The sequence below is a fragment of the Oreochromis niloticus genome, linkage group LG16 (genome assembly GCF_001858045.2).
Source record: "Oreochromis niloticus isolate F11D_XX linkage group LG16, O_niloticus_UMD_NMBU, whole genome shotgun sequence".
Lineage (NCBI taxonomy): Eukaryota > Metazoa > Chordata > Actinopteri > Cichliformes > Cichlidae > Oreochromis > Oreochromis niloticus.
In genome coordinates, this window is record NC_031987.2 from 9,881,892 (window position 1) to 9,909,828 (window position 27,937).

At 41.6% G+C, this 27,937-nt stretch overlaps 1 protein-coding gene across 29 annotated transcripts in view; it reads right to left on the bottom strand.

Moving 5' to 3' along the window:
* The window catches only part of clasp1a (cytoplasmic linker associated protein 1a), a 91,659-nt gene that overhangs the window by 31,767 nt on the left and 31,955 nt on the right, over positions 1-27,937 (bottom strand). For 15 of the 29 annotated variants that reach the window (XM_025904042.1, XM_025904040.1, XM_025904034.1 and 12 more), the window contains exons 8-22: positions 27,335-27,405; positions 12,810-12,947; positions 12,399-12,472; positions 11,445-11,537; positions 11,165-11,310; positions 9,037-9,172; positions 8,865-8,935; positions 8,228-8,287; positions 7,636-7,713; positions 7,375-7,542; positions 6,868-6,914; positions 5,173-5,343; positions 3,817-3,840; positions 1,162-1,272; positions 726-752 (exon numbers count right to left, since the gene is read on the bottom strand). In XM_025904042.1, coding sequence (XP_025759827.1) covers positions 726-752; positions 1,162-1,272; positions 3,817-3,840; positions 5,173-5,343; positions 6,868-6,914; positions 7,375-7,542; positions 7,636-7,713; positions 8,228-8,287; positions 8,865-8,935; positions 9,037-9,172; positions 11,165-11,310; positions 11,445-11,537; positions 12,399-12,472; positions 12,810-12,947; positions 27,335-27,405 — 1,415 coding nt within the window. Of the gene's footprint in view, positions 1-725; positions 753-1,161; positions 1,273-3,816; positions 3,841-5,172; positions 5,344-6,867; positions 6,915-7,374; positions 7,543-7,635; positions 7,714-8,227; positions 8,288-8,864; positions 8,936-9,036; positions 9,173-11,164; positions 11,311-11,444; positions 11,538-12,398; positions 12,473-12,809; positions 12,948-23,532; positions 23,684-27,334; positions 27,406-27,503; positions 27,583-27,937 lie in introns of those variants that run through there. The other 14 variants (XM_025904035.1, XM_025904046.1, XM_025904041.1 and 11 more) reach the window with 5 other exon arrangements.

Below are 27,937 nucleotides of genomic sequence, written 5' to 3' on the forward strand. Positions count from 1 at the left end.
AGAGTGGACTTAATTTATAGAACTGCGTTGAATCGCTGCTGCAGTTGGCGATGTCACCATTTGCATTTGTATTTGAAATATCATAGTTTGAATAAACGACAGCAGTTTAATGTCTGCGACATAGAGGAGATGAAACAAGTATGGTAGTTTTCTGATCATTCACTGGAGAAAAGTGCATTGTGGGTAAATATTTAATGCTTGTTTACCAAAATTTACCAATTTTACCTATAAAATTTACTGTCTTGCAGCTGTTTCTTAGATTTATAATGTATCACTTATTAATGCAATTTGCACTACTCTCTTGCACTAGATGAGTCTTACTTTTACTTTTCTTCAACTAGCTTCAATTTAAATTTTTGTCTTTTTTAAAATCACTGCTGTATATATACCATTTTTGCACTCTCTCTTAAAGTATAAGGCCTTTAATATGCAATTAACTATGTTGTTTATTCATTGTAGACTGTACTATTTTATTCATTATCTGGCTAATGCTGTAACACAATCATTTTCCTTGTGGGATCAATAAAATCTATCTATTCAACCAACCATCCATCAAGTCACTAAAATTAAATTGGTGCAGTTTTAGACTATGATGGGCAAAGACGGTGGTTGACTGATATTACTGACCAAACAGTGAGGATACAGTGAAGATTTAACGCAGTGCTATAAGTCAGGTATGAAAGGTGAGGCATCTGTCTTGTGATTGGATGAAGCTGAGGCCTTACCACTGATGGGATTGGCTGATCTTGATCCTGGGTGATGGAAGCGATAGGCAGGACAGGGTGGAGATCGAGATCGGTCAGAATGAGACAGAAGGGGTTATGTTCATTGATTTGTTCCCAGCATGCACTCTGGGTGGCTGTGGACATGTTAGCTGCGAGCTCACAGATCTAAGCAACGTACAAAGATAACACAACACACACACACAAAAGCAACAAAGCGTGCATGTATGGAGGCACACATGCACAATAACACAAGACTGCACAGAAGAAACAGCAGGACATGTCGGGGGGATGTTAAAGCAGCACACAACAATGAACGTTCAGCGCAGGCTTTGCAGCTTTGTAAAGCCGGATGTGCAAAAGCCGGTTAAACAGCTTCACGTTCACATTTCACTCTAACATCACTGTTTAAGCACGTGCATGAGGTGTCTATACATACGCTGGGACTGTGAGACCACTTTGGCCCGACTTCGCCCCCTGCTGTCCACCACTGAAGAAGAGCTGGCTCCGCCAACGCTGCCTGAGCTCTGTCTCCTTGTGCGAACGCGACCTGGATGAAAAGAAAAGGGAGAAAGAGCAAGAGGGGAAAGAAGGTTTAATAGATGGGAGTGACTGACTGCGGTTCAACCCAGCCCTGGACAGAGATGCTGGAGAAGAAGAAGTCTGAGGAAACAGAATGAAGCAGACCTGGATGAGGGGACAGAGCTGCTCTGAAAACATGAAGGGGAAACAGACAAACCTGGCTTTGTTAGTGTTCACAAATAGTTCTCAGTGTTTCTTGTGACCCGCCAAACAGGAAAGGCATTCCTGAATCTGTAACTCGTGATATTCAGAAAAGGACTTTTTAAAGACCACACATTGAGATAATTCCAATGTTTCATTAAAAATGAACTTAAAAAGTGATTTTTTTTAAGGTAAACTTAAACTCTGTGTTCACATATAAAGAAGGGAAGTAAGAAAGATCTCTAAGTTCCCTCGCCCACCCAATCAGTAGATGGTCATCGTCCATGAGCCTCATTCTGCTGAATGTCTACCTGCTGTCTTAGTGTTGCCCTGTGGTTCTCATAAGGAACCAATGGATTATTGGGTTTATTTCTAAAGCTAAAAGGGTAACTGAAAATCCATCCTGCAGAGCATTTGTGGAAGAAAAGCTAAAATATCTTTCTATCCTAACTTTTTATCTTCTGGAGATCTTTTTGCTTTTGATACAAATATATTTCTGCGATAAAGGTTTTCACCCTCTCACTTCTACAGCCCTGTTATAAAGTGCGAGGTGCAATAAAAGTGAAGACAGCTGCAACCACCCAGTCTGCAGGTTCACTGAACGATTGTACGATAAGTTATGGGCAAAAGCCAACTCAGCAAGAACATCTAAAGTGTGCTCTTATGCAACACGTCAAGAATAGCACCTGAAAACCGGCGACAATGATAACAGGGATTATACAGCATGCTAAAAATAAATCCCCTTGAGGCGTATAGGAAGCGATTAGACTGTGTGCGTTATCTCTTCATATATTCATTGAGATTTACAGCAGATCATAAAAAACCTTATCTGATCGGCCATTCAAACTCATCTACACTAATGACACCACTCAGGTTTTCTGTGGAAAATCACAGAGTGGATTTTTCTGACTGTTCTTTCCTTTCACAGTTTGCATTTCTTGATCCATGTAAGAAGGCTGAGCTTCTTTATTACACAGTTTCAGACATTATACTAGACCGCCGCTGGTACAGTGAGCATTAGTGCACTTCCACCTGCGGCTGCAGGCTCAGTGACAGAACTTCACTGGCTCTCCTACCTGCAGAGCGAGGGCTGCAGAGACTGACTGCAGCTCTGATTACGTCTCACACTTGGCATGACATTACAGAGCAGCCGGTGTTTACAGCCACGTTTTGGTTTTTATCATTACAGCTGTGACACAGTTTAAATGGGTGTAACACTGACTGACTAGCTGAAGCTACTGCCTGTTGATAATGCGTGTCCTTAACTCGAAAACTAGGTCTGCTAGTATTAGAATTAAACTGCAGTTCCCTTTAATGACACCTTTTTAAAAAACTTGCCTGTTTAAACTGTATTAAGGCTTAATGTTTGCATTATTAGGGGTGTGCCTGATTTTTTTTTTTTTTTTTTAAATGGAAGTGTCTGACTAAAACAAGACATCTGAAAATTCTGGGACTTTATCTGGATATTATTGAGCACCAATTAGTTTGTGTCTGTGTTACACTTGTATACAGTCTGCAGATGCGTCTTGATAAAGTTACCTGAAAACTTCAAGTGTGATCAGATGTGTGCCTTGTGTCTTATTCCCATTACTGTGAATGTTTGTGTCTTTTTTCATTAGCGTTAAACAACACAAGGACACTTCAAAGAGACCCCAAACCTATGAGTGGCACTGGAGGTAGCAACACCGAAGATTATCAGTATTTCACATGACAGGGAAATCAAACTGTGGACCCATTTAGTGCATGCCACCCTGCAGTGCACCATGTGAACCTTTTCTGTAGAGTATGATACAGTAACAGTGGATTCAACTGCTGTTCAAATTAGACAGCTGATGGATACATTTGGGTCATTCCATATAAAATCAACCACATCAGAAAAGACCTGAAGCCTCAAAATCAACAGATTTTTTTTTTGTACATTAACTTCGGTATACTGAGTAAAGCATTCATACTATGACCATTTTCTCAGTTACTGACCCTCAAAGTGCATTTTTGATTCCTCATAACTTCACAAATATAAGATTTTCCACACAAGTAAGCTCCAATTTTACTTATGTACTCTGATGGTCTGTAACGCTGAGAATATTCAAAGTATGGAGGTAAAATTTAGCGTGGTGAAGTTATTGTAGAAAAATGTGAGCTGATTCTGAGGGAGTCAGGTGGTAGCTGCTGATTGATTTTTCATGCAGTGACCCGTTTGTTAGGGTTACAGTCAGAAGGAGGAAATCCATGCAGACAGTCCATGCAGAGGTCCACAAAACTGAAGACTACTTAGAAGGGATAAAGAGAGGAAAAGAGAGCACAGATGAAGAGGAAATGTAAACATTGTGACATCTGACAAAAGAGAAACACTCATACACACAGTCCTTACCATCGCTTTTACCAGGAGTGCCATCTATGGGGCATTTAAGAAAGGCGGTGCAGCAGAGAGTGGGAGGAGAGGCACAGAGGAAGTCATTAGTAGCAATTGAAGCAGCAACAGGCGTGAGTGGGTGAGCAAGGGGCCTCATCGTAATTAGTTAGGGTCATTATGGAGCCATAGGGACTCATTGGACGAGAACAAAGCAGGGAGAGAAGTTTGTGCATGGGGAAAAGATTACAGAAAATATCTCATCTATTGGGAGGGAGTGGCTTAAACTACTCGCATTAGCTTAAAGAGGCGGTCATCACAGCAGGGGGCCACTCAGCCTCAACCAGTCAATTTGTGTAAAGTGTCAGTGGAGGATTTAAACAGTTCCTGTTGACAGAACAGTCTAATGGCAACATCAGCAGTTATTAATATTCCCGGGCAGCTCCATAAAAGCCACTGATTACAGGAGAAATGCTTCAATAGCTCAAGATGACAGAAGACTAATCTGTTTATTTGGGACTTTTTCTAAACTGCCGCTTTAGTAGTTCTTACTGTAACATGGAAGAAGCTCAGTTTGCCCCTCAGCTACTTGAGCTGCTCTTCTAAACATCATGGTGCCCAGGAAATCCGACTGGTGTCATATTCACCCAACGACGGGTGGAAATTATGGGGTCAGAGGGGTCACCTTCTTCTAGGGAAAACAGCGTACCGGTCCAAGTACCGGTCAGGTGAATGGCATTAACTGTACATTAAATTTAAAAATGACTGTAGTTCAGGATTTGTTACAAAATATCTAGTGTTTTTTGAAGGTGTAATTACAGAGTCAGAGTGAGTGATACGAGGCAGATCATTTTTATTAGTACAAGAAAGCTATGTTCACAGACAGAGGCTTCTGAAATGTGGTGCAGCTCTGTAACGCGTGACAAAAATAATCAGTGTTTTATGATGAAACTGAAGTCGTGTAATGAAAAACTGTACTGGCCAGTTTCAGAATCAGCAGGTCAGACCTAACTGCAATCAATGCATCTCAATTGTATGATATTGAATAAAATAATAAAAGGCTCTGAAGGCTTGCTTACTGATTATATAGAAGACTCCCCTCCACTCCTTCACTCTGCAAACTTAAACAAAGGATGTGCGAGACTTCCTCTGTTGAGTATGATTAAAGGGATTCATGGCTGCAACCAGACCGTGTTGTTTGTTCACTGGGTGAATCTTATGGTTTGTTACTGGGGAGCCATCTGTCCTCGCGGACGTTTATGGAGACCAGAATGTTTCATTTTGAGAAATAAGAGTGTGAGCAACTTGTGCTGAATACCAGAAAGTGGTCTTCCTCTTTGGTTTGACCGGGTTAGAAGGAGAAGAGTGATCAGTTACCTAAAGAGGCGTAGGATCCTGGTGGAAGAGCGGCTGCAGAGCTGAACGGCGAGGAGGCGGGAACAGTGGACAGACGAGACTTGGCACTGGAGGCGGCGTTTACGTCAATGTCACTGCGGGAGCGCTGGAGGGATCCTGGAGTGGACGGCACCCTGGATCCCACAAGCTTACCTGTGGCAACACAGAGATGTTACTTTATCATGTCTACCTTATGATGCTTTTACATTTCCCAGCTTCAGGATCCATTTTAAAAATCAAATCTACACTCAGATGAAAGCATGGCTGAACTTCTAAAGCATTTAAACTGAGTTTAAAAGCCAGATTCTGACTATTTTGTTGAATTCTTGTACTCCTTTTAACTCAGTTTTAATTCTTGTGCAAAAAGCTCTGTACTAGCTGTTGTAAAACACTCTGCAACCAACTGTGAACGCATCATCTAAATGTTCTTCTTGCTTTCTTTAGGTTTAATTTCCACTCCATGCCAACTGCCAGATTCTGCACACATATGTTTTTACAGCACTACATGCATGTTGCACCTAAATAACTTTAAGTTTAACTTTAACTTAAGCTGGTTATGTAGTACAGGAGGACAGAACAGACAGTTAATGATCAGCACAGAAACATCAAAAACCGGACTATAAGTCGACTTTCAAAGCATGTAATGTTGGTTGGGGTGGGCATCTACAGTAAACCCTTCTGCTGAAATACTGCCACCTTGTGGTGACAGTTTTCAACTGTTTATTTTACTGCTGCAACGTGACTTCCACCATAAATTGAGGTGAATTTAACACACTTAACACAGCTCCATAGTTTAGATGTTTTTCTCTCATCACTCAACTTGCGCAATCTTTCAGTCTGAGGCATCTTGTATTGATCCTCTAACACCCCATCCTCTCTCCACCATCAAGCTCCCCGATTTTAAATCTCAGGAGTTCTTGTTCAGCTTGATCCAGGGGAAATTATAACGTTAAGTGACACAGCGCATGCGACTCAAAATGGAAATGCTCAGTGTATGCATCACTACTGAAACCCAAAGATGATCAGTCTCACTGATCTAAACATAAATCTGTTAAGAGCCAGGGCTCATCATAACCAATGCTCCAAGTAAAAAGGTTGTGCAGGCTGAATGGCCAACTGCTGGCCTGTCTACTTTAGTGGTCTTTTCACCTCAATAATAGAAAGGTTTTTTTAAGTTATCGTTGGCTTGCTTTCATTTTGAAGGAAATCGTTGCTGCAAGACATCATCGTGAGTGCTTTATTTATATTTGTGACTAAAAACAGATGCATTCAGACTGCATTCAAAGTATTTAATATTCAGCCGCTACTAAAAGGTTGATTTCTGGAGGACCTTCGTCTCTGATGCAGTAATCCTGCTTGCTGGATACACCTCAATCCTCCAATCAGAGTCCTTTATCAGAGCACCTGATTGATGAGTTTAAAGGTTAAGAGAAGTTTATTTACTGCTGCTTCACCAACCACTCCTTTGTTACCATAGAGAGAGTAAAGCTGAAGAATGAGGATTTCTGCTGCGGAATACTGCTTCTTCACAAAAATATTGAATCAATAAATAATCCCAGCTCTTTAACCTGTGACCTCAGGAATCTGTGCTTTTTGTGAAGCTTTCGATTTGTCTGATGCCTTTATACAAACTTTATATTCTTTCCATGCTGGCGAACAGAATAAAAAGATACTTACTCCTCGTCATGCTCCCTCCAATCACGCTCTTCACAGACAGTGGCCGGCTAGGAGAAGAAAAAAAAAGACACTTTTTAGAATTTATGTGTATCACAACCTAAGACTCATGATTTATAAAATTAAAATGTGTGGACTCCACTTTGGCACCATCAAATTCAGGTTCTAGTAAAAGCTTTGACTCATCAGCATCTAAACTGGGATAATCCCAAAGGACAAATGAGTTCAGACTGGAGACCACTGCAGCTGCAGGTCTGATGGGCCGAGCATGAGGTCATTACCCAAGTGCGCTCCACAGGGAGTCTACAAACGGGATTAATGATGGCGATCGATTCACCCACCCGCTGCACATCTGACAGTAATTACCAACATCTTTATCACCATATTCAAAAGAGCAGATGCATTAGTGGTTTCATATCAGTCAGTGAAATCCAATGTGTGTGCTCAAGCTTTGAGGATGCAGATAAAGGACACGAGTGCTTCCAGCAGGAGGAGCAGAGCGGTTCTTACTTCAGACTCTCCTGCGAAGACGACGAGGACCGGTCTGACTGGGGCAGAGACACGATGCTGTCTGAGCTCTTCAGGTGAGACTGGAGGGCCTTCTGATAGGTGGCCTCCAGCGCCTGGAAAAGATGTTCTGCCTCCCGGCTGTAGTGACCGTGAAAGCCCCAGTAGCACCTACAGGGTGGAAAAAAAAGAGAAGAGGCAGTGTAGTGAAAAACAAAAAAACAAACTAAACTTTCTCATTGAATTTAAAGACAGGACACTTACTTTCTGGCGATGGATCTGGCTTCAGAGTCGGCATCGTGGATTCCTTTCTTGATGGTCTCAGTGAGAACTGCCACGTGCCTGGGATAGTAAGGAAACATGGCAAGGAGAAACAGTTAAGACAGAAACGAGCAGTACTGATGATGTGGAGCACAAACAGCTCTCAGGAGAGTTCCTTGTTCCTCCCCTCTCTCCTACAGTTTGATTCCTCTGCTGATCCACAGGGAATGTAGCCACCCGTGGGGCTTTTCACCCGCTTTTTAAAGTCCCTGCTGCGGTTGCCATGGTTACATGTATGGCAAGCGTCCCCTTGATGATGATGATGATGATGATGATGGCTCGCTCAGGAGTCATCAATTTAACGGGCCTCATCAGCGGCTCAGCGAGCCAGCTCAGCTAACTGCAAATGCTCAACAACTCAAATGTCATCATGAGAGAGTAGAAGAAGCAGCATGCACATGTGCACCTCAGCAGCATGCACGCACACACACACACACACACACACACACACACACACACACACACACACACACACACACACACAAACACACTCTTATATAGTATGCTTCCAGGAGGAAACAGCAGACTAGCTCACCTTTCCAGTGTATTGGTGTGCCACTCCTGCAGCATGAGGTCGAGAAACTCATAACAGCGTCTGGAAAGAAATTCAAGTTTATATGAATACGTCTTTAACCTGTTACATCTTATACTTTTTTACACCTGGTCACTGAGATTCGAACCTGTCTGATATTTTTAGTAAATGCAACAATGGTAATTATTTAAAAATTCTACATCACCCCGTTCTCGAGTTAATACATTCACAAACTTAGGTGTCCATTTTTCTTTTAAAGCACTTCACTCTCAGACTGCTGGCTTACTTGTGGTTCCTAGAGGACTTAAAAGTAGGATAGGAGGCAGAGCCTTCAGCTTTCAGGCTCATCTTCTGTGAAACCAGCTCACAGTTTGGATTTGTATATGTGTGTGTTTATGTACACACACGTAAAGTGGCTTTTTAATTTATTTGATATTTTTTTCGTTTTTATCCGATTACTCCCCCTTCTTGAGTTTTTACATTTTATCTTTTTTTCCCTATTTTTCTTTCTTTTTAATCTTGATTTATTTTTTCCCTAACAGAAAATCCGGTTTATTGGAAAACAAATAAGAAAACTGAAATTCTTGTCTTTTATTTTTAACTTTCAGCTGGTGTGTTTTATTTTAAAAGGCATTCTTACCGTCTGACTGCGACTGATTTGGAGGTGCAGTTACTGGTGATGATGGGGATGAGCCGTGGGTAATGTGTGTGCTGGGAGAGAAGAAAATGTCAGGAGGGATTATTTCTTTTGACAGCTCTGCGAGGAGCTGTCAAAAGTTATTTGCATACAGTAATGCTCTGAGATCACTCACCCTGAGGATGAGACGGATGGCGGCCACCCCGGACGTGGCCATGACTTTGGCACTGTTGGGCACGAGGTTCAGCAGGGTCGGCATGACGCTCTCTGCGGCGTGGTCAAACTTGTTACCGAGAATCGATGACAAATGTCTGGCAGAAAGAAAGAAATGGTTACAATGCAAAAAGCTTTCAAAGACAAACTGACAGACTGGCAGAAATTGAGAGGAGTGAGTGAGGGATGATGGGAAACGTCTGCTGTGTTGGCATTAAGAGGGATGATAGGATACATGTAGGTCTCATCTATTCATCAGCCTCCTGCTCTTTCAGTGCCTCTCTGCTCTGTTCCACCTCATCAGGGCCGGATTAAACTCGGGATGACGGATGTTTGTAAGTCCAGAGTGATGCTGCAAGACTGGTTTTCATTAGCTTAAGCTTTTCACTGCATAACCTCATCAGTTACGGATCCATGTTAATGTCAGCGCTGCTAATCAAAGCCATTAGAAGCACGTTGATCAATGAGTAAAAACTGAATGACTCTCATTACGGAGCCCTAATCCAGAGAGAAACCCATGAAAATGACATGAAATGCAATCACTTGTGATTTAATGAATCAATCCTGACATGTACTCTGCTCATCTGGTCACACCCTGATGATAAAATATTCAGTAAAGATGAACTAAAATTGAGCCTATATAAGCAGGGGTTTCAATTAGACACTTAAACCTCCTGTTTGTCATACCGACAGTTTCACAGTTGAAAAAAAAAAATATCTGAAAATCAGACTATGCAGTTATACTGACAGGGCGGTCATAAACATAATCTGACCAACTGAGCCCAGCCAGGCAGAAAAATCTAAGCAGTGTGTCATGTGGAAAGATTCTGGTCTTAAAGGGATTTTTTTTGTAAAGACCCCTCTGCAAACGTTAATAAAAGCTGTCACCACAAGGTGGCAGCGTTATACCAGAAAGTCAAATCATGTTTCCAAACTCCGTGTTCTCCAATCGAGGCAAACAGATCAAAACCCCAGTTTTACAGCAATAAAAACAAGACTCGAATAAATACAAAAGCGTTGATAACAATAAACACTGTAATAATTAATAAGCATTAATTGTTTATAAAGTTTTTGAAAAACCCTTTCAGATGCTCCTTTATGCAGTCGCCAATGCAGATGGAGCCGCATGTTTAACTTGGGAGACGTGTGTGTTGCTGGATGCACTGGATAAGACAAGCTTGTTTATTTGGGCCTGGGGCTGACACTAAGAGCACATATGATTCCTGAAGCTGGGACTGGGTCTCCTCCCGCTCTTAAACCAGGAATGTTCACGCACAAAAGGATTGTTAATTACCCTCAGGTTTTCATTTTATTTAAGTAATTATTTTATTATTAAAATAAATCAATTGTTACACATGTAGATTATAAAAAGATAATTTAAAAAAATCTGCTATGAGAGGAAAACCAATCAACTCAAAGAGGGGAAAGAAAAAAAGCAAATTCAGTTTTTTCTGTCATTTATTTAAAGTTCTTTTTCTTGCCATCCAGGGTTTAAGATCAACTATGTTTAATTTTTTAAGGTACATATTACTAATACTGTTTTTAAAAAGTCTTATAATTAACTACAGCTTTAACAAAATTTGAAGGAACAACAGCTGCAGTGAGTCAACCAGGGAAATAATAATAATAATAATTCAAAAAGGAGGTCTCTGAAAGAAATGGGAAAAGAAAAAGAGCAGCACACTCACTGGTATAATTCTGCCGTCTGGTGGTGAACATTTCAGAAAACAATTTGCAAGTGATTGATTATAGCAGGTACTTATACCTAATGGCCAGTTGACAATTTACATAGGTGAGAACCAGCTTGCCAAAGGGTCTGAGTCAGCCCACTGGATGGGTTTACACAGCAAGAAATAAATCTTCATGTGCATATTATAACAACAACAGACTCGATGTATGTGGAAAAACTGAGATGTTGTTGAAATCTCACTTATTTGTCTGAATACATGTCATCTCATCTGTTCATCATCTGTTTTTTTAAATGTTAAATTATTCTATAAAATTGTTCCCAGACACATGTTGATGTTGCGGTTGGTTAAGGGTGTTGCAAGGCTTCTAGAATCTCACTCAGTACGGTCTCCTTGTCTTACCCCAGTGTGATGCAGGCCTCTCGGACCACCTGGGAGCGCAGGTCTTTAGCTGACAGCTTCAAGGAAGCCTCAAGAAGTCGAAGCTGCTGAGGGAAACCTTCATAATCAGTGGCCCCCGCCAACATGACAGAACGGACCTTCTTCAGCTACAGAGGAAAAAGAAAAGAGAAAAAAAATGTCATGATCAAATATATATTACCTATCATCTTTATATGTAAATGTGTGTGTGTGTCTGTGTGTGTGTGTTTTAAAGAGGACACATGTGCTTCCAGAATCTCACCGCAACCACTCGGTGCTCCCAGTCATGTTTGTCATCAGACAGCACTTCTCTGATCTTGGTCAGCTGGTCCTCGAACTCTCTGTTGGAGTAGATCTGTGCACAACAGGATAGGAAGGGAAGCCTCAATATTATCAGGACTTATTTCAATATGGCACGCCAAAGTGACTGAGCCCAAATCACCAGACTGTGGAGTTCCTCTAATGTCCACTAGAGGCTCAGGCAGTGAATCAGTCCCCATAGACACGTTATTAAAATGTCCAACTTTACAGCAGAAATAAACATGTTTACAGACTGATACAAAGACTGTTTTGGTACAATGTTTTAATCAAGGCTTAAAGTTTGCATTGTTGGGGGCATGGCTGTAGCTGCTAACTGCCTGTGAGGCTTTACCGCAGCTAATTGGAGTCCCTGAACTGGAGCTCTGCACCATGTTTGTGCTGTCGGAGCCTTTTGGAACATTTTTAAAGAAATAATCTGATCACTCTTGATAACCAGGTAACCAATTAGCTAGCATTAGCTGCCTTCTTACCCCACTCTTTTGTCTCAGTGCAGCCGAGAGCAATAAAGCTAGAATTATATCAGTTTTTTAAATGCTGTCTGTTTGGTGACGTTCAAAAGAAAAAATTAAACCTTAAGGTGGTGCGAGATGAAACATCGTGGATTCATTAAAGTCAATCTGACATGACATCCAGAAATCATGAAGGCCTTTAAGTCATGTGGAAGTAGTTTTAAGGTACTTCATGATTCAGCTGTTCAGATATTTTCAATAAAGCCAAGAATCCCAACCTCATGATGATAGCACAGGTTGCTATCATCATGAGATGGACCAAGTATTTTGGACCATCACACAGGTGTGGACCAATTACCTCTAACACTCCTAAAGCCACGCCCTCTGGGAAAGCTAACTACCATTATACTGAGCGAGGTTTCAGGTGGAGAATGTGGCCAGCTCACCTGGACCGAGGGCACGTCTTCAAAGGCTTTAATGAAATCCTCTTCATCAACAGCACCAGCAGCAGCTTCTTTACCTTTGAAAAATATACATAAGGCATTTTAAATGGTATTCAACAGCATCTTTTAAACTACGAATCTGACCACAGAACAGAAGCCTTGGTTCAGTCATTAACAACCTGCTCTCAACGCAAGCACATCTATGACAAACTAAAAACTGCCGTCAAACAAAGATTTCTTTCTAAAACATAATGAATCACCAGCCGACAGAGCTCGGCTGCCTGAGGGTAAACTGTTATGACACAGGGTTAAATTAAAATGTGAATAACTGTTCATTAAATCAGAACAAATAGTGACTTTCAGCGGCAGATTATTTATTCCCAGCACTGAGCTGAGCTTAAACCTCTCCCTTACCCGTGGGCTTTGGCGTGGTGGCTGAGCTGGGTCTTCTGACAGAGCTCACTACAGTCCTCCTGCCACTGGGTGGTGCTTTGGAGGAGGAGGAGGAGGACCGGCCTCCGTCCACAGAATCCTCATCCTCAAAGTTCTTATCTGCAAAAAGAAGAAGAAGAAGAAATGAGAAAGGGTGTAGGTGACTTAGGCTTTCGATATAGGCTGGCTGACTGTGAGAATTATTTCCCGTAAGGATCAATAAAGCACCGTTCAGTCATCGTTCAGAGGCTGAAATCATTCTCTTAAGTGTTAAACAGCCCTGAGTCATTGCTGCGTTGGATAACCTCTCAGGGGGGAGAGTGCAACAGGGGCAATCTGTCAGGTGATGTATGTATCTGTGCACGCTTTAATCATTCCATCCATCTGACTCTAATCTGGTTTGGCAGCAGTGCATACATGGCCCCCGGTGTCACCTGCCCAACGTGACCACTCACACGAGGGATTAGCCGGTGGTGATATCCGCCAGCTGAGGCACGGAGATAAAGGCGGTGTTTGCAGCCATGATCATGACCGCTGTCTGAGGACATTTAGAGACATTAACTTGCTGTTTAGGAATCAGGTTTGTGCCTTTTCTTTTATCTGTGGAGCCACGTATAATAAACTGATACATAAAATAGAAGCTTCATCCACACAAGCTGCTCCCTGCATGAAAATCATCATCATGACCAAGAAATACAAAACATGACAGGGACAAAAAGGCAACAGGTTGGCAGACATGAGACGCACAGAGGCAGAGAGAGCAGAGCAATAACAGACAGACAGGAAGCTGTGCAGGGCGAGACGAGCGCGGCGAGGATGAAAACAAGGACAGATAAATGCATCGTTCTTACGAGGGCAGATTTTCTTGCACATCAGCTTCCTCAGCATGTCTCGGCAGCAGCCTCTAACACACACTCTTGCTTTCTTCAGGCATCTCTGTCGAATGAGTGTGTGTGGCTCCGGCACACTCCCAGACAAACCAGCCCTCTCCCTGAGGTGTGTGTGCATGTGTCACAGAAACATCACTGCTGATGCTGCTGGACTAAAGGCTCTAAAAACAGGGAGGGGTCTGAGGTTATCAAGCATTTTGTATTTACTGAGCACAGCTCCTGTACGATGACCACACCACCGTGTTTAAATGCAGTTTCTCAAAAAGAAGTCAATAATGATGAAGCTTTGACAATATTTTCAGGGTCATAAACAAAATGACATGAAAATATTTGTGCTTTATCTGCTGCTTATCCAAACGCAGGTCTCGGGGGAATCAGAGATGCTCAGACCTTCTTCATCCAGCCTCGTCCTCCAGCTCTTCTAAGCCAGTTCATAAGCCAGCCGATAGATATTTCTTTCCCTGGGAGGTTGGAGGCATCCTAGCCAGTAGCCCAAAACACCTCGCTTTTTGATGTGGAGGACAAACCCCTCCTGTATGCCCAAGCTCTTCACCCTCTCTAAGAGACACCCTCCAGAGGAAGCTCCTTTGTATCAGTGATCTCATCCTTTGTCACTGCCCACACCTCATGTCCATAGGTGAGGGTCGGAATGTAGATCACCAGTAAATCAATAGCTTCTCTGTGGCCCTCTGCTCTCTCTTCACCATAATAGACCAGCACAGCATCCTCATCACTGCAGACCGTCTCTCAATTGCTTACTCGACTCTCAACCCACTCATGATCAACACCCCTGAGCTCTGTGACTTAGCTCAGCCAATTCTCATCCCAGCCGCTTCATACTTGACTGAAAAAACCCCAAAACAACCCAGTGTGAGCTGGAAGTTGTACTGACACGTCAGCCAGAACACAGATGATGAACACAACGTCTCAAAGAGCCAAGATGTGATCCTGGGTCCATGGAAGTGTGCACTTTAGAGTAAAATAACCAGTACAATCCACACACAAGGTGCAACCAAAGAAGCTCGATGGGTGCTGAGAAAAGACGTGCAGATGCTATTCACTCTCTATTCTCTATTGATCGATCTCTATGTGGCTAAACCTCTCAAACAATGAAAAGCCATTAGCTTACTGTAAACCCTTACTTTGCTGCCTGTAGCAAAAAAAAAAAAAAAAAAAAAAGACGCACCCCCATGTGCACCTGATATTGGGATTCTCCGTCCCACAAATGCTGCAGGTTGAGTTCCATTTTGTAATATTGAGGCGCAGAAACACGTGGGGCTCGGCTCAAAACACTCAGGCTACAGACCCACAGGGCAGATTCAAAGCCTGATGCTGTGCTCAAAGCTCTGAGCTTTGGAACGACCTACACGTGACAATTATGCACTTATTCTGATAACATATGCCCCACTCGCTCCAAATAATATTAACACACCTAAGAGAGGCCAAGACAGCCACATCAGACACAACATAACACATGGTATTAAATCTGCAGTAAATGGTCTGCTGTAGACATTCATGAATTTAAACTTTGTGATTAAATTCATTATTTTCTTTCCAAAATGTTAGACACCACAAAGACACCTGTGTACACACCTTTTAGGCCATTTTAATATCAAAAGGGTTGTTAGTAAATATGGCCCATATGGACTTTCTTTCCTTGAGACCATGAGACATAATCTCTCCCGTGTGTTGTGGGCGTCCTCCCTTTAGGACATGACTGGAACATCTCACCCAGGAGCTATCCGGAAAGCATCCTAATCAGTTGCCTGAACCACCCTAGCTGACTCCTTTCATCTGTTTTGGGTTATTTTTGTTTCTGGAACAGCTCTTTTAGGTATGATCCTTGCAATCCATCACGTCACTGTTAGAAAGTCTGATTAAGTGGCCAAGCTGCTCATCAGCGCATCTATTTTTTTTTTTTCCAGGTTAAAGATAGTAATCAGTTATCAGACATCATCCGTAGGCCAGCAAAACCAATAGCCAATCGCGTAAACACACACAAACCGACAAGACTTCTGCCCCCTCGCCTCTTCGTAAAGGCTAACAGATCGTACACCAGAGCAGAAAGCACAGCGGCCCGACCACACAGATGAGAGTATTGATCACAGCTGTCAGAGCAGCTGCTGCCACACAAAGGCTGGAGTGATTTATCCAGGGAGCAATTAAAGAGGCATGCAACATGAGATGAGCAGTTCTCACACACACACACGGAAGAGTGTGTATCACAGCCTGAGGCGGGTCATTAGAGCGTCTGAAGGTAAATGAGTGGTGACAGCAGCAGTCAGCCCACAAGCCTCTGGACATCACCTCCATCTTCCTGTAAAGGTTTCATCACTTGTAACAGGCGGAGGCCGTGAGGGACGTCAGCAGTTTAATGTTTTGGGGGTTTTTTTGTCTGACTAAAACTGTTTGTTCAGTTTCTCATCGATCTTTACACAACTGTGATAAAACCCAAAACTGGTTTTAAGTACTCTGGAAATGTATCAAAAGTTTCTGCTGTAGCTGTGAACGTAAATCAGGTTTAACACCTCTGTGTTTTATCATTACAGCGAAGCAAAGCAAAGAAGAAACCGAACACGTGAGAAATACATTTCATGAGAAAACAGTCACATCGCAACAGTTTATCTGCAGGGGAGCAACAGCAAAAATACAAATCCTGTGACTTTAAAAGGGGACCAAGATCTGCATCCATATTATGTTTTTATTTCTTCTTAAATTCACTTAAGTATCAGTTAGTTTCCAGTGTCGGTAAGAGAAGAAATGAAAGCAGGGACAGAGAGCAGGTTTGTGTGGGACAGGTCGGAAATTTTGGTTTGCAGAACTTAAAAACAAACACATTTGAACTCTGCAGGTTTGGCAGTAATCATGTCAAGGAGAGAAACACTGCATTTTATCTGAACTCAGTAAATACAATAAGCCTGAAAGGAAATTAACAAGAACTGTAATGAGTGCCTCTTTCTAATTTTCTAGTCTTATAATGTCCACTCTACGACCCACAGTGTTTCTTTGGATAAAAGCTAAACACTGCAGTGTGGACTGTCGAATGTTGTTGTTGAATGATATTTTCTCAATGGGATAAAAAATGCTGTGCACTCCCACATAAAAAGGGACACTTGGTATACCCCACATTCAGCATGATTCACAACACAATTACAACACCTCCTTCTGAATGGGTGTGTTTGAACCAAATTAACTGCATATTTTTTTATTTTATTTTAAATTTTGTAGACACATATTTTCTCATCAGTTTTCATTTCTTATTTCACTGTATCAACATGTTAGTGTTGTTTAACCCCCTCTGAAAATAAAGGTGCAAATCCTGTTGTTTGAGGACTGAGAGGTGTGCTGCCTTTTCTGTCCACTAGGTGTCAGGATATACTGTGGGTGCAGGGCACAGTGGAGCTGTCAGAGCTGGCAACAGTAATCTGCATGAAGCTCAGATTTATATAACAGTGAGGATCTTTATATACAAACAGAAAAGCTCAGGGGAACGGGGAATTAACTGAAAGTTTAGCTCAGGAAAATTTTCTAAATCGAGGACAGAGGGAGGGCCTCTTCCCATCCCACCAGCTCGCTCGGTTTTCTTCTTCACCTTTTTGTCCCTTGGTACCCCTAAGGGAGCCCAGAAGAGTCCAACAGGGATCTTCATGAGGCCCAAAGTAGTGTCTCCATCACTCAATGCAGCAGTTTAGCTGGTGTTATATAAGACAGCTGACTGGTGATCAGTGTTATATCATAATAAAGACTTCCTATGTTTTCCTAAAACAACAGAGGAGGATTTTTTACCTAAAAAAAAAATAAAAATCACCTTCTGCCTGCAAATTATGTGCCGATGAAATCTGATGTTTACCATCTCCTGAGATTTGCACAATGTCCCATTTTATTTTAGACCTCGTGACTTCTGTACATACCCGTTTGTTACAGACAGGATTTGATCCGTCAAATATCGAACAGAAAACTGAGCTCATGCTTTCTTAGAACCACCGAGCAGGAAGGAGCTCACGTCCCCGCGAATTTCTTAGCTGACAACAATCAACATGTGATCAGTTCACCTATAAATCTGTTTGTTCTCATCTTCGTATGACTGAAAGAAAAGTTACGGAAATATAAAACAAAACCGGATTAAGAATTATAAAAATAAACACTGAATAAATTAATTTTGGGTAAAAATGAACATAAGAAGATAATCCAAATAAAAATAATTAGTAAATTAAATTATAATTACATGGAAACAAAAATTCATAAGATTTTTTAAGGTGAATAAATACTGAAGTAAATTAAGACAAATATCAGCATTAAGTTAATTGTTTTGGTTCACATTAACAGCTGATTTATTTCTCTTTATTTTTTAAATACTGCCAGCAAAAAAAAAAACAACCCAAAAAAACAAAACAGGCCACTCACCTCTTGTGGTGGTTTTTTTGGGGGGGGCGCTGTTTAATGAAAATCTGTCATTTTTATCACTTCCTGTCCAACAGGATGGTGTGGGCAGTCTGACATAGTGGTCTCATTTCTTCAACAAGCCTGTGGCTACACATGTCTGTCTCTGTTTCACTAAAACTGTTTTCCCTGGTGTCACCCTGCTTTCAGGGTAGACAAAAAGCACAAAGAGAATTATCGATCACAAGTCCAATGAGCAACAAACACCTACTTTTATAATCCACTGTGGTGCTGAGAAAAAGATCCACCTCACTCTCTGTCCCAGTGTTAACACCCACTTTGTGCAGTCTTTGTTTCCCTAATAACGTTTTCCTCGGGTTTCTGATTTGCTTTTGATAGCACTTGACTTCATTTTTTGCATTATCACAGAATTTTTTTTTTTTTTTAAATGAGAAAGCAGGGTTAAGAAGCTAAATCCATACATTACATACAGACACGTAGCCAAATGAAGAAAGAGAGGCCAACAGAGAGTCAGACTAACAAGAAGCCAGAGCTAAGTGTAGTGGTTCAGGCAGACAAACCAGGTCAGAGCCTGAACCACGTTATTCCAGCAAGTGTGCACCTGTAGGAAGCTGCTCAGCACCTTGGGCTTTGACACATGACAGGCTCTCAAACATCTGCACATGGCGGTGACCTCACACAATCAATGAGCAAATACTTAAATGGTGACTGGCAGGTAGAATCAGCTGAAACGGAGCAGGTTTCATGACCTGATTCGGCCTACCAGCACTACAGAGGCAAATTTGGTCATATGTTTTATGGACACCCATGACCACCGATGGGTACTAGGGCAGGGCAATATGGCCAAAAATATTTAACACGATATATATATGAAAATTTGCGATAATGATATAACTGAGAATATAACTGACGTGAGACGAAATACTTTACAACTCCGCAACTTTATTAGTGCAAAAAAAACCCATCAATGTATTTTCACTCAAACAAGCAGCTGTTTTTTCATGCAAATTCCTTGCTGACAGTTTAACCAAAAGGCTTTTCCAGTGGAAATTGGCCGACATATCTTGAGCATAACCATGTATAATATCCACAAAACTTAAAAAGAGGTTATACACACACAATACGGTAATATTATGTTGACGCACAGGATGTATCACTCTGCGAGGCTCCGGACTACAGTAGCCGTAATGCTCCGACAATCCATCAAGTGGTGCGGCTTCGTAGCTTAGCAAAGTCGTATTTCTGAGCGCTGTGTACCACATAAAATCAGTTCGAGGTCAGTAAGCACAACCAGAATTCATACATAAGGCGCACTGGATTATAAGGGGCACTGTCGATTTTTCAGAAAATCAAAGGATTTTAAGAGCGACTTATTTTCTGAAAAACACGGTAATAATGACAGCCCGCTTGCATGCTCTACCAAAAATTGTGCTTTGGTGTGTATCTGACAGACAAAAGCCAAACCTGTTCCACATCACTGAAGTTGCAGCATTTTTACAAACCAATTCTGATTCATCTGTTTCATTCAACGATTCGCTTTCACCGTTCTCATTCTGTCACCGCCATGCTTTTTCCACCATGTGCGTATGAAAACAAAGGCACTGCGCATGTGCATTTTACCCATATTCTATTGCAATATTTCATTTTCTTATCATTGCCTAACATTTTACCGGTATTACCGTGAATGGTATGATGTGGCCCAGCCCTAATGGGTACCTTTGATGTTTGACTCTGACACTCAGACAGAATTACCAGTTAAATGCACTATGATCCCCCCACCCGAGAAACTGGAGAGAAAATCGCCTGGAATACCTGCTTATCCTGCTGCCTTGGCAACCCAAATTTGGACAAGCAGAAGAAAATAGAGGGATGGATATCTATTTTTAAGAGTAACAGAAAAAGAATCACCAAATGAGAAAAAACTGCATCTACAGCTGAATCCTGCAAACAGATTACAGTGGATTTTTCTAACAAATACATTCTCTGAGATTAAAATCCTTCTCGGAGGGCAGCCATTATTGGTATTGCAAGAAACTCCTTACAAGGTTTGCTGACTTTATTCCAAGAACAAGGGTTGAAATGGAAGTTGTACTTTGAATTTGCTAATATTGAAGTCTCCCATAGATTTCTATTCAGCATTAATTAACATTCTCTCGGTGTTTGCAGTAACAGTGTTTGCTTGTTACTGTTTGGGATTTGCTTCACATTCAGGTTTGTGCTCCCCCAAATGAGCCTGTTCACAAACTATTTGCACAGATTGTCAGTGCGGCAGATAACCCCGAGCCTGTTTCCCGAGCAGAGGGGCCACTGCTGTACCGGCCTCTTATTGTGCCCATCAAAGACGCTGTTTAAACCCCAGAATCACAGGACCAGAAGGGCTGTCTGCACGATTCACTTGGCAGAGAGCAACAGGAAGACAAAAGCATCATTCAAGAGGTTTATACTCGTCTCTCCATTTCTGTGCATCTCCCTTTGTTTTCCTCCACCCCACCCCACCCCACCCACCCCCCATTTATTGCCATCAATTATTACAAAATTATTTATTTGTGCGTAATATTAAAATTACACAAGAGGGGTTTAAATACCTCATTCAGCTAAAATTAAAGGCATCTTTCATTCAGATAGTTCTGAGCATAGTGGACCTGTTGTCTGGTTCTTTTGGGTCAGCAGTGGTCTAACTATAGCAAAGAATGAATGCTTTTGCAACCGAAAACATTAAAAACAGATGATGTTGAATAACGTCTCTTGTAGCATTTAACTGTCCTGCTGTGATCTAGTTTTTGCAAACAGCTGGAAATTTGTACATTTTGCTAATAAACTCAGTTGGCAATGAAGAGTGAACTAATTTGCTCCCAGCTGTCGACATGCAAAATGCATGTTTGAACCTTCTATTTTTATCAGTATGGCCTCTTTGAATCAAAGACATTTAAAGAAAAGATACTTCTTTGGTGCTTTAAAGCCAAATCCTCCTCCACACAGTAAAACAGCCAATGGCAGCAAATACACAGCATGCACACACCCACACACACACACACACACTAATAAGGAGCTTGTTAAGCTCTCTGCAGCACCGCTTTCACTGTGTGTGTCACGATCAAAGAGCTTCCTTAGAATGAAGCCCTCTCCTTTCTCCTCGTTCACACATTGGAGTTATACTTGAAATCAGGCTTCACAGCTCACACAATCACGTCATTTCTCATTTTACAAACAGTCCCCAACATGATGTCACATGAGTGAAGAAACTCTGTGACTCTTATAACCTGAATTAACACGTTTTTTTTATTTTCCAGTCAAGTAATAGACGCTTAAACCGGCTGTCATGATGAGGCTGAGGATGCAGATCTGCTCGTCACAGCTGAACACTGAGGGAAACACAAACCTGCAGAGTCTGCAGTGTTTATGTAACAGCAGCAGAGCACAGGAAGGGGCTTGTGAGAGCTCACACACACACACACACACTACACACAAAACGCCTCGGGAATTCAGCCAGTCACAAAAACACTGTGATTGTGTTCAAGAAACTGAGAAGTGAGCAGCTGACATGGCGTCCCACCCACCCACCCACTCACAGCTCTCCTCTGTGGTTATAAATACAGCCTGGATCCAAAGCCTCAGTGTGCACAGATCTGGAGAAATAATACAAACTTCCAGCTCACATCCGAGATATCCACACACAAAGCTATCCATCTGGATGATGCGCCACGGAAAACCAGACCTCCAAACAGTTTATACATGATTAGAAATCGTCAGAACTCACTGAGTTTACGAGTGATTTTGACAAGATTTGGCTTGTTACAAAGCTAGAGCTGTATTTATGATACGGGACAATTTAAAGTTTTAAATGCAGCTTTTATTATCAAACTCACAGCTTATTTTGTGCTGAGAGCAAACACACAGATGCTTGGAGGTTTAATATCTGTACATAAGTGAGTCTTTATGTTTCAGTAGTTCTTTCTCCTCTCAGTAGTTTATAGAAAATAAAACATTTTATATGCATGAAATGTATATCATACATAAGAAAGGAAATGTAAAGAAAATGGAAAACAATAAACAGACTAGTCTCACACGCTGTTAAGAAAACTTAAATATTAGTCACAGACGAGTAGAACCGCTCCTTTTTTTTGCAGCTCGTCTTAAAGTCAACATTTGGCTTGCTAGCATTAATGAAGCTTTGAAACAAAATGCACTGGATTTATTCAGCTAATTTTTGTGGCCCATACGACTCTGCTTCCAGGTAAAATCACCTGTTAGCCCCTGAGTAGCTCGAGATTACCTTCGCCTCACCTGGTTCCCTGTGGCCGTGTGAAAGCCGAGCACAACAGCAGAAATGATGCATGAAGTGATCGCAGCAGGTCTGGAACACGACCAGGATCACCCTCACCCCGCCCCACACGATGTCATCTCTCCTGTCAGAGGAGCGCTGACGGTCTGTTTCTGATTTTATGTTGAACTGCAGAATGTTTATTTGGTTCCTGCTTAATCAGAAATTCCCCAACATATCACACGCGCAACATATTTATAGAAACCAAGTGAGTGGGAAGGACTCTAGGTTTATCTCTTGTTTATTTCTACATGTGCTGCATCAGTAGTGAAAATACTGCAGCAAAATAAATCTTTGACTTCATGTTTCCTAAAGCATGTTTCGCCCACTTCATCAGGTTTCTTGGAGCATCAGCCTATTTGAAAACGCACCACTCCCACTGTGAGGATGACCTGCTTTCTTCACACAATTCAAGTGCTGCAATAACTTTAGTTCCACTTTGGTTCTTAAAAGAGCTGCTGCTGACTGCTGCTCTGCTAGTGACTGATGTAAAACTGCAAAACAAAATTCATGTCGAACCTGAGGAAGATGCTCATGTCGGGGCTGGCTGCTTTTATAACGAAACGTCAGCAGAAGCAAGATTTTTTTGTCCTTGTATACTCCTTCCACAAAACCAAAGGTCAGCTTATCAAAAATTATACACACAAAAATAGATAACTGAAGGGATTACGTAACAAATTATCTAAATGATATAGAGAAATGTGTAACCGTTTCCACGATCAGGAAAGTCACATTGTCGCTGGTGGCTTCAGGCACCAGGAGGTATTCTCTAAACAAGAGGCACAAAATGTGACACCACCATGTGCGCTGCATGGAGAAATCACAGTATGACCGCTGAAAGCTGCTGCAGCTTCTTCACGGCAGTCACACTTATAATTATAACGCCACGCTGCTGCAGAAACAACCGCAGACTCCCTCCTCTATCGCCAGAGCTACCAGAAAAGTACAGAAGCAGCTCAGAGCGCATTTTGCAGCAGAAAAAAAAGATTACATAAAAAGATTAAAACTCGAACACAGAGCCACAGAGACGATGATAATATGTGGGGTGTTTCAAAATGTGTGGTCTGAGAGCTCCTCGCATTTCCAGTCTTACCTTCTCCAGCTGTCATGGTGCAAAGCTGCTGAGCAGAACAGGAATGCAGGTCCACAGCTGATCGCTCCGCTGATCGCTCAGCTCTCACCGAAGTCTCTGCCACCTCTCTCTCTCTCTGTTTACCTCACAGTGCTGCCAAAGAAATGGCTGCTTTGTTTTGCTCCCTCCCTCACTCTTGTCGATTTATCCCTCCACAATCTCTCACCCTGCTCCCTCCTCCCTTGTCTCCTTCCCTGAAAAACCAGCCTGTCTCTTTCCATCTGTCTGTAGTCAACCATCTAGAGAGCGAGCAGTTGTATATTTTTGTACTTTCGAGATATTTTTAATCATAAAATATTTCCTACCAGGAATTTGTCATTTTAGCTTATCTGTCACAGATAAAGGAAACACTGAAGGGATGGGATACAAGAAGAGAGCTGTAAAAACATGATACCCGTGTAACATATAGCACTTTAGTTGCTGAAATAGCTCGGAGAGGTGAGAGGTAAAGCTACGTTTCGTAATAACCCTCTGCAACTATATCTATTACCACCAGGGGGCAGCATTTTACCAGTGGGTGTATTGAGATGTTTTGGGACGTGTGCTACCCTTAATTTGATTTCTGACATTTCTTTTAAGTCCTACTCCCCATTCCCTCTGAAGCTTTGTCTTTTCCCCCGGATGCTGACCATAACGGTTAAATAAAAGGTGCACTGACTCACTGCTTCCTCTTGTGGTAAAAAGTGGTATTACATAGTTGAACTTTAGCTGACATCCCTCCAACACTACGCATCCTTTAGAAATGAGTTCAAAGCTGTTTAAGCTGTTTTTTCCAATCTGTTGTCCTTCAGTTAATTTTGGAACATTTTAAACTTCTGCCCTTTGCAAAAAAGAAAAAAAAGAAAAAAAGTTGCGTTACAGTTTTCCATTTTTATTTCTTTAGGAATATTTTTCTCTTTTATCATTTTTACTGTGTTATTTAATCAGTGTAATTACTTTCAGTTTTAGTCTGCATCATAATTACTGTAATGTGAAGGGTTTTCAGGGGAAAGATTTGGGGACAGAGCAGAATAGAATAGAACCAAAATTCAACACGAAGCTTTATGCGGGTTTTTTTACTCACATGTAGAATGTAGAAATACCAGACTCAATAGTCAGATGCAGCAACGCTTCATCGGGCCAGTTGTGTCAACAAATTTGACCAACCGTACAAAAAAAACAAAACTAAAGATATTTATTGTAATTTTTTCTCATTTCAGTTTCATTTGTGCACATCTTCAGCTCAGTGTTCACTCCTAGCTTTTTGCTTAGTTTTGGTTCCAAAACACCAAAAACCTTTGCAGTGCCTGAGTTATCATGATAAAAATAAAGTCAAAACTTAAAGTTTAATGAAACTGTTATCTATATATCTACAATATATATCTACATCTATCTAAATATATAGATGAAACAGCTATACTCTCTCTGTTTGGTCACACTACCACCCTCAGGCATCCATGTATGTGTTTGTTGAAACTCTAAATGACTGTGTGTGAACTGTTTGCATTGTATTATTTTACTTGTTAAATTTGCCCCCTGACAAATGTGCTCATTACATAATAACATTAACTGAGCATTTTCAAACAATATAAACTCAATGAAACATCAAACTCACTCTTCAAACTACAGTTGGACACAATTACAACTGAAGTGCAAGAAAAAAAATATAAAACGAAGTAAAAACAAAAAGGACTGTAATAACTCAGTGCAGTATAATAACCCGTTTCCTCGATGCTTAGAGCTTATTTTGCTGTCACGACGCTCACTGACCGTCCACATTAACACCAGACATTCCCCTCTCTCGAAGACTGACAGATTTCAATTAAAACAAGTCACAGAGTCAATTTCAGTGGAGCTGTGAAAGAGACGAGTCGAGCCAAGCAGCTGATCGTGATGGATATAAAGGCTCAATATCTAATAAGCGCTGAAATGAGTCATGTTTACATTCTCCTCTCAGTCCTCCAAGTTAACTTTCACACAGCAACATGAACACTGACTGTAGTGTCCATTTTTATTATTATTAGGACTCACACTCAGGAGTCGCTTCATATGTCCAGAGGAGCTGAACAATATTATTTATCCGCACTAAAATGAAAGGAGATTACAAAGAAACTGACTGATGAGAACATTTTTTCTGGACTCTCTAAGAGTAAAAAACAAGGATTAACTAAGGGCAGGTCAGGTGGGATTTTTTTCTCCAATTTGATGGATTTTATACAGATCAATTTAAGAAGTCGAATAAACAGAACAACAAAGATGAAAATATGGTGCAAAAATAACCGATAAAAATAGCAGGAAAGAGATGAAAGGACTTCAGTGCCGACTGAAATGCTGTGTCATCATCTTAAGATTGGGACTGTGACTCAGCAGGCTGGTGAATAAAGCTTAAATCTGACAGAAAATCGTGCAGCATCATGATTGATCTGGTCTTACTGAAAGTTAAACTTCACATGACACTCAAAGAAACTCAGAGCAGCAGCTGAGACGGGAGGTGGAGACTGTTTTGAAACACTGATCCCTGTCTCAACGTGTTCTCCTCGGATCAGCTGTTCTTGCTGTAAATGCAGCGTTAGCTGTAATTAGACAGAGTCAGCAGCTCCAAATGCAAAGAATTTCTAACGTCCACCCAACTGCAGTTTTATTTTTTTCATGTTTCTGATATATTAACAGAGTCTGCTAGGCTTTTTTAGTTTCACAGAGGGACATCTGAAATCTCTGACTCTCGCCCCAGGCTGTCCGTTGGGCCTGAAACCCTCCCCCATCCTCCTCCTTTCTCCGCGTTCATGTACAGATTCAACATGGAGGGTCGACTCAAACAGAAGCTGACACGCCAGAAAAAGAGAGTGATGACACAGGAGAGAAAATCTTCCACAAGGAAGTTGTCTTCAAGCTCTGCTGTCACATAACTTCTAAATTTCACCCTGCATCACATGACAGACACACCAAGCTGTTCCATCCCCTCAAAACAAAAATGACTTAAACCACCAGAAAGAGAATTGTTTATGCTTCAGGGCTGCAATCGAGGATCCTTAACCCATGTATTTGTAGCTAAAAATCTCAGACATCCCCTGAACAGATTACAAAGAGGGCAGCTCTAAGGACACACTCACTCAAGCGTGAGTGCTTAAAACACGCTGTGCAGATTTCTTGAGAGCGGCTCATCTATACTTTATGACTAAAGTCATTTGTCACAGAAAACAAGGACAACAACAAAAAGCAAAAACAAATGCAAACATGTTCAAATGTCCTTGTGAGAAGCAGTCTGATACAAATGCCCCACCAAAAACAACAACAACAAATGTATAAACTACAACACCGATGAAGCCTAGCACCTCAGAGGAAGTCACAGTCTCTGGTCAAAAAAACAGGAGCAGTAATATTCAGCTAAAACTTCTGCAGCTTCCAGGTTCACTGAAACCAGCTCCGGAAGTTTCAGCTGATTTTGCAGCTGACTCAAAGACAAAGGTGCAGGAAATCTGAACCTTTGCAAATTTGCTTTCAGGACAACAGGCCCTCAGAGACCGGCTGTTTGGACAGCCTGACCGACCAAGCGGGAGTCAGACAACGGGGAAAAATGACAGTCATCAACAGCAGGATCAGCAGCGCCTTTAATAAACGTGTTTGAGACGTCCCACCTGTTGCTTTTTGATAGAAAATACTGAGGTACATATAATTTATCCAGCCTAAAACTACAGAGATGTGATTTGAATTTCCACATCAGCCAGCCCCTAATGTGCTCTGCATACCAGCAGAAGGAGCCTGAAGCAAAGGGAGGAGCACTAACCTGAACCAGAAGATGAGATCATGTTCCCGGATCTTTGGACTTCATCGAATTTGCTGAAGATTACATTCAAGCTGTAACAGAGGGACAGAGAGAAAGACAAGAATGTGAAGATAATTATGCAGATGGCACATAAAACAAAGCAGATGGGCAGCAGAAAGTAACTAAAGACCTGTTTACTGCACCATCCATCACCTCCGAGGTGAGAATCCCTCCCTCGGCTTTCTGCTGCAGGGACCAAAATAGACCGAAACCACCACACAGATGACTAACAGGCAATGGGGCCAGAGAGAGAGCGCGTGAGAGGGGTGATGGAGGGGTGCAGAGACATATGGCCCAGTGTGAAGGAGGAATGAAGAGGACACAAAGGGAACAAAGAAGATGCCGCATCTGAATGTTCGCTGGTATCTGATATTAAACGTGAAATCACGTTTTGAGCCCGAGCTACAAAATTCTGGCGCCATTTCAAAGAGCTTGTTCATGGCTGATTACAAGAGCGATGACCATAAATCCGATTTAGGAAAAAAAAAATCATCTGGGGTGTTCAGTCATGAGCCAAAGCTAAAAAAAAAGACCAAAAAAACCCACAAAAAAGCCCGAAAGTAA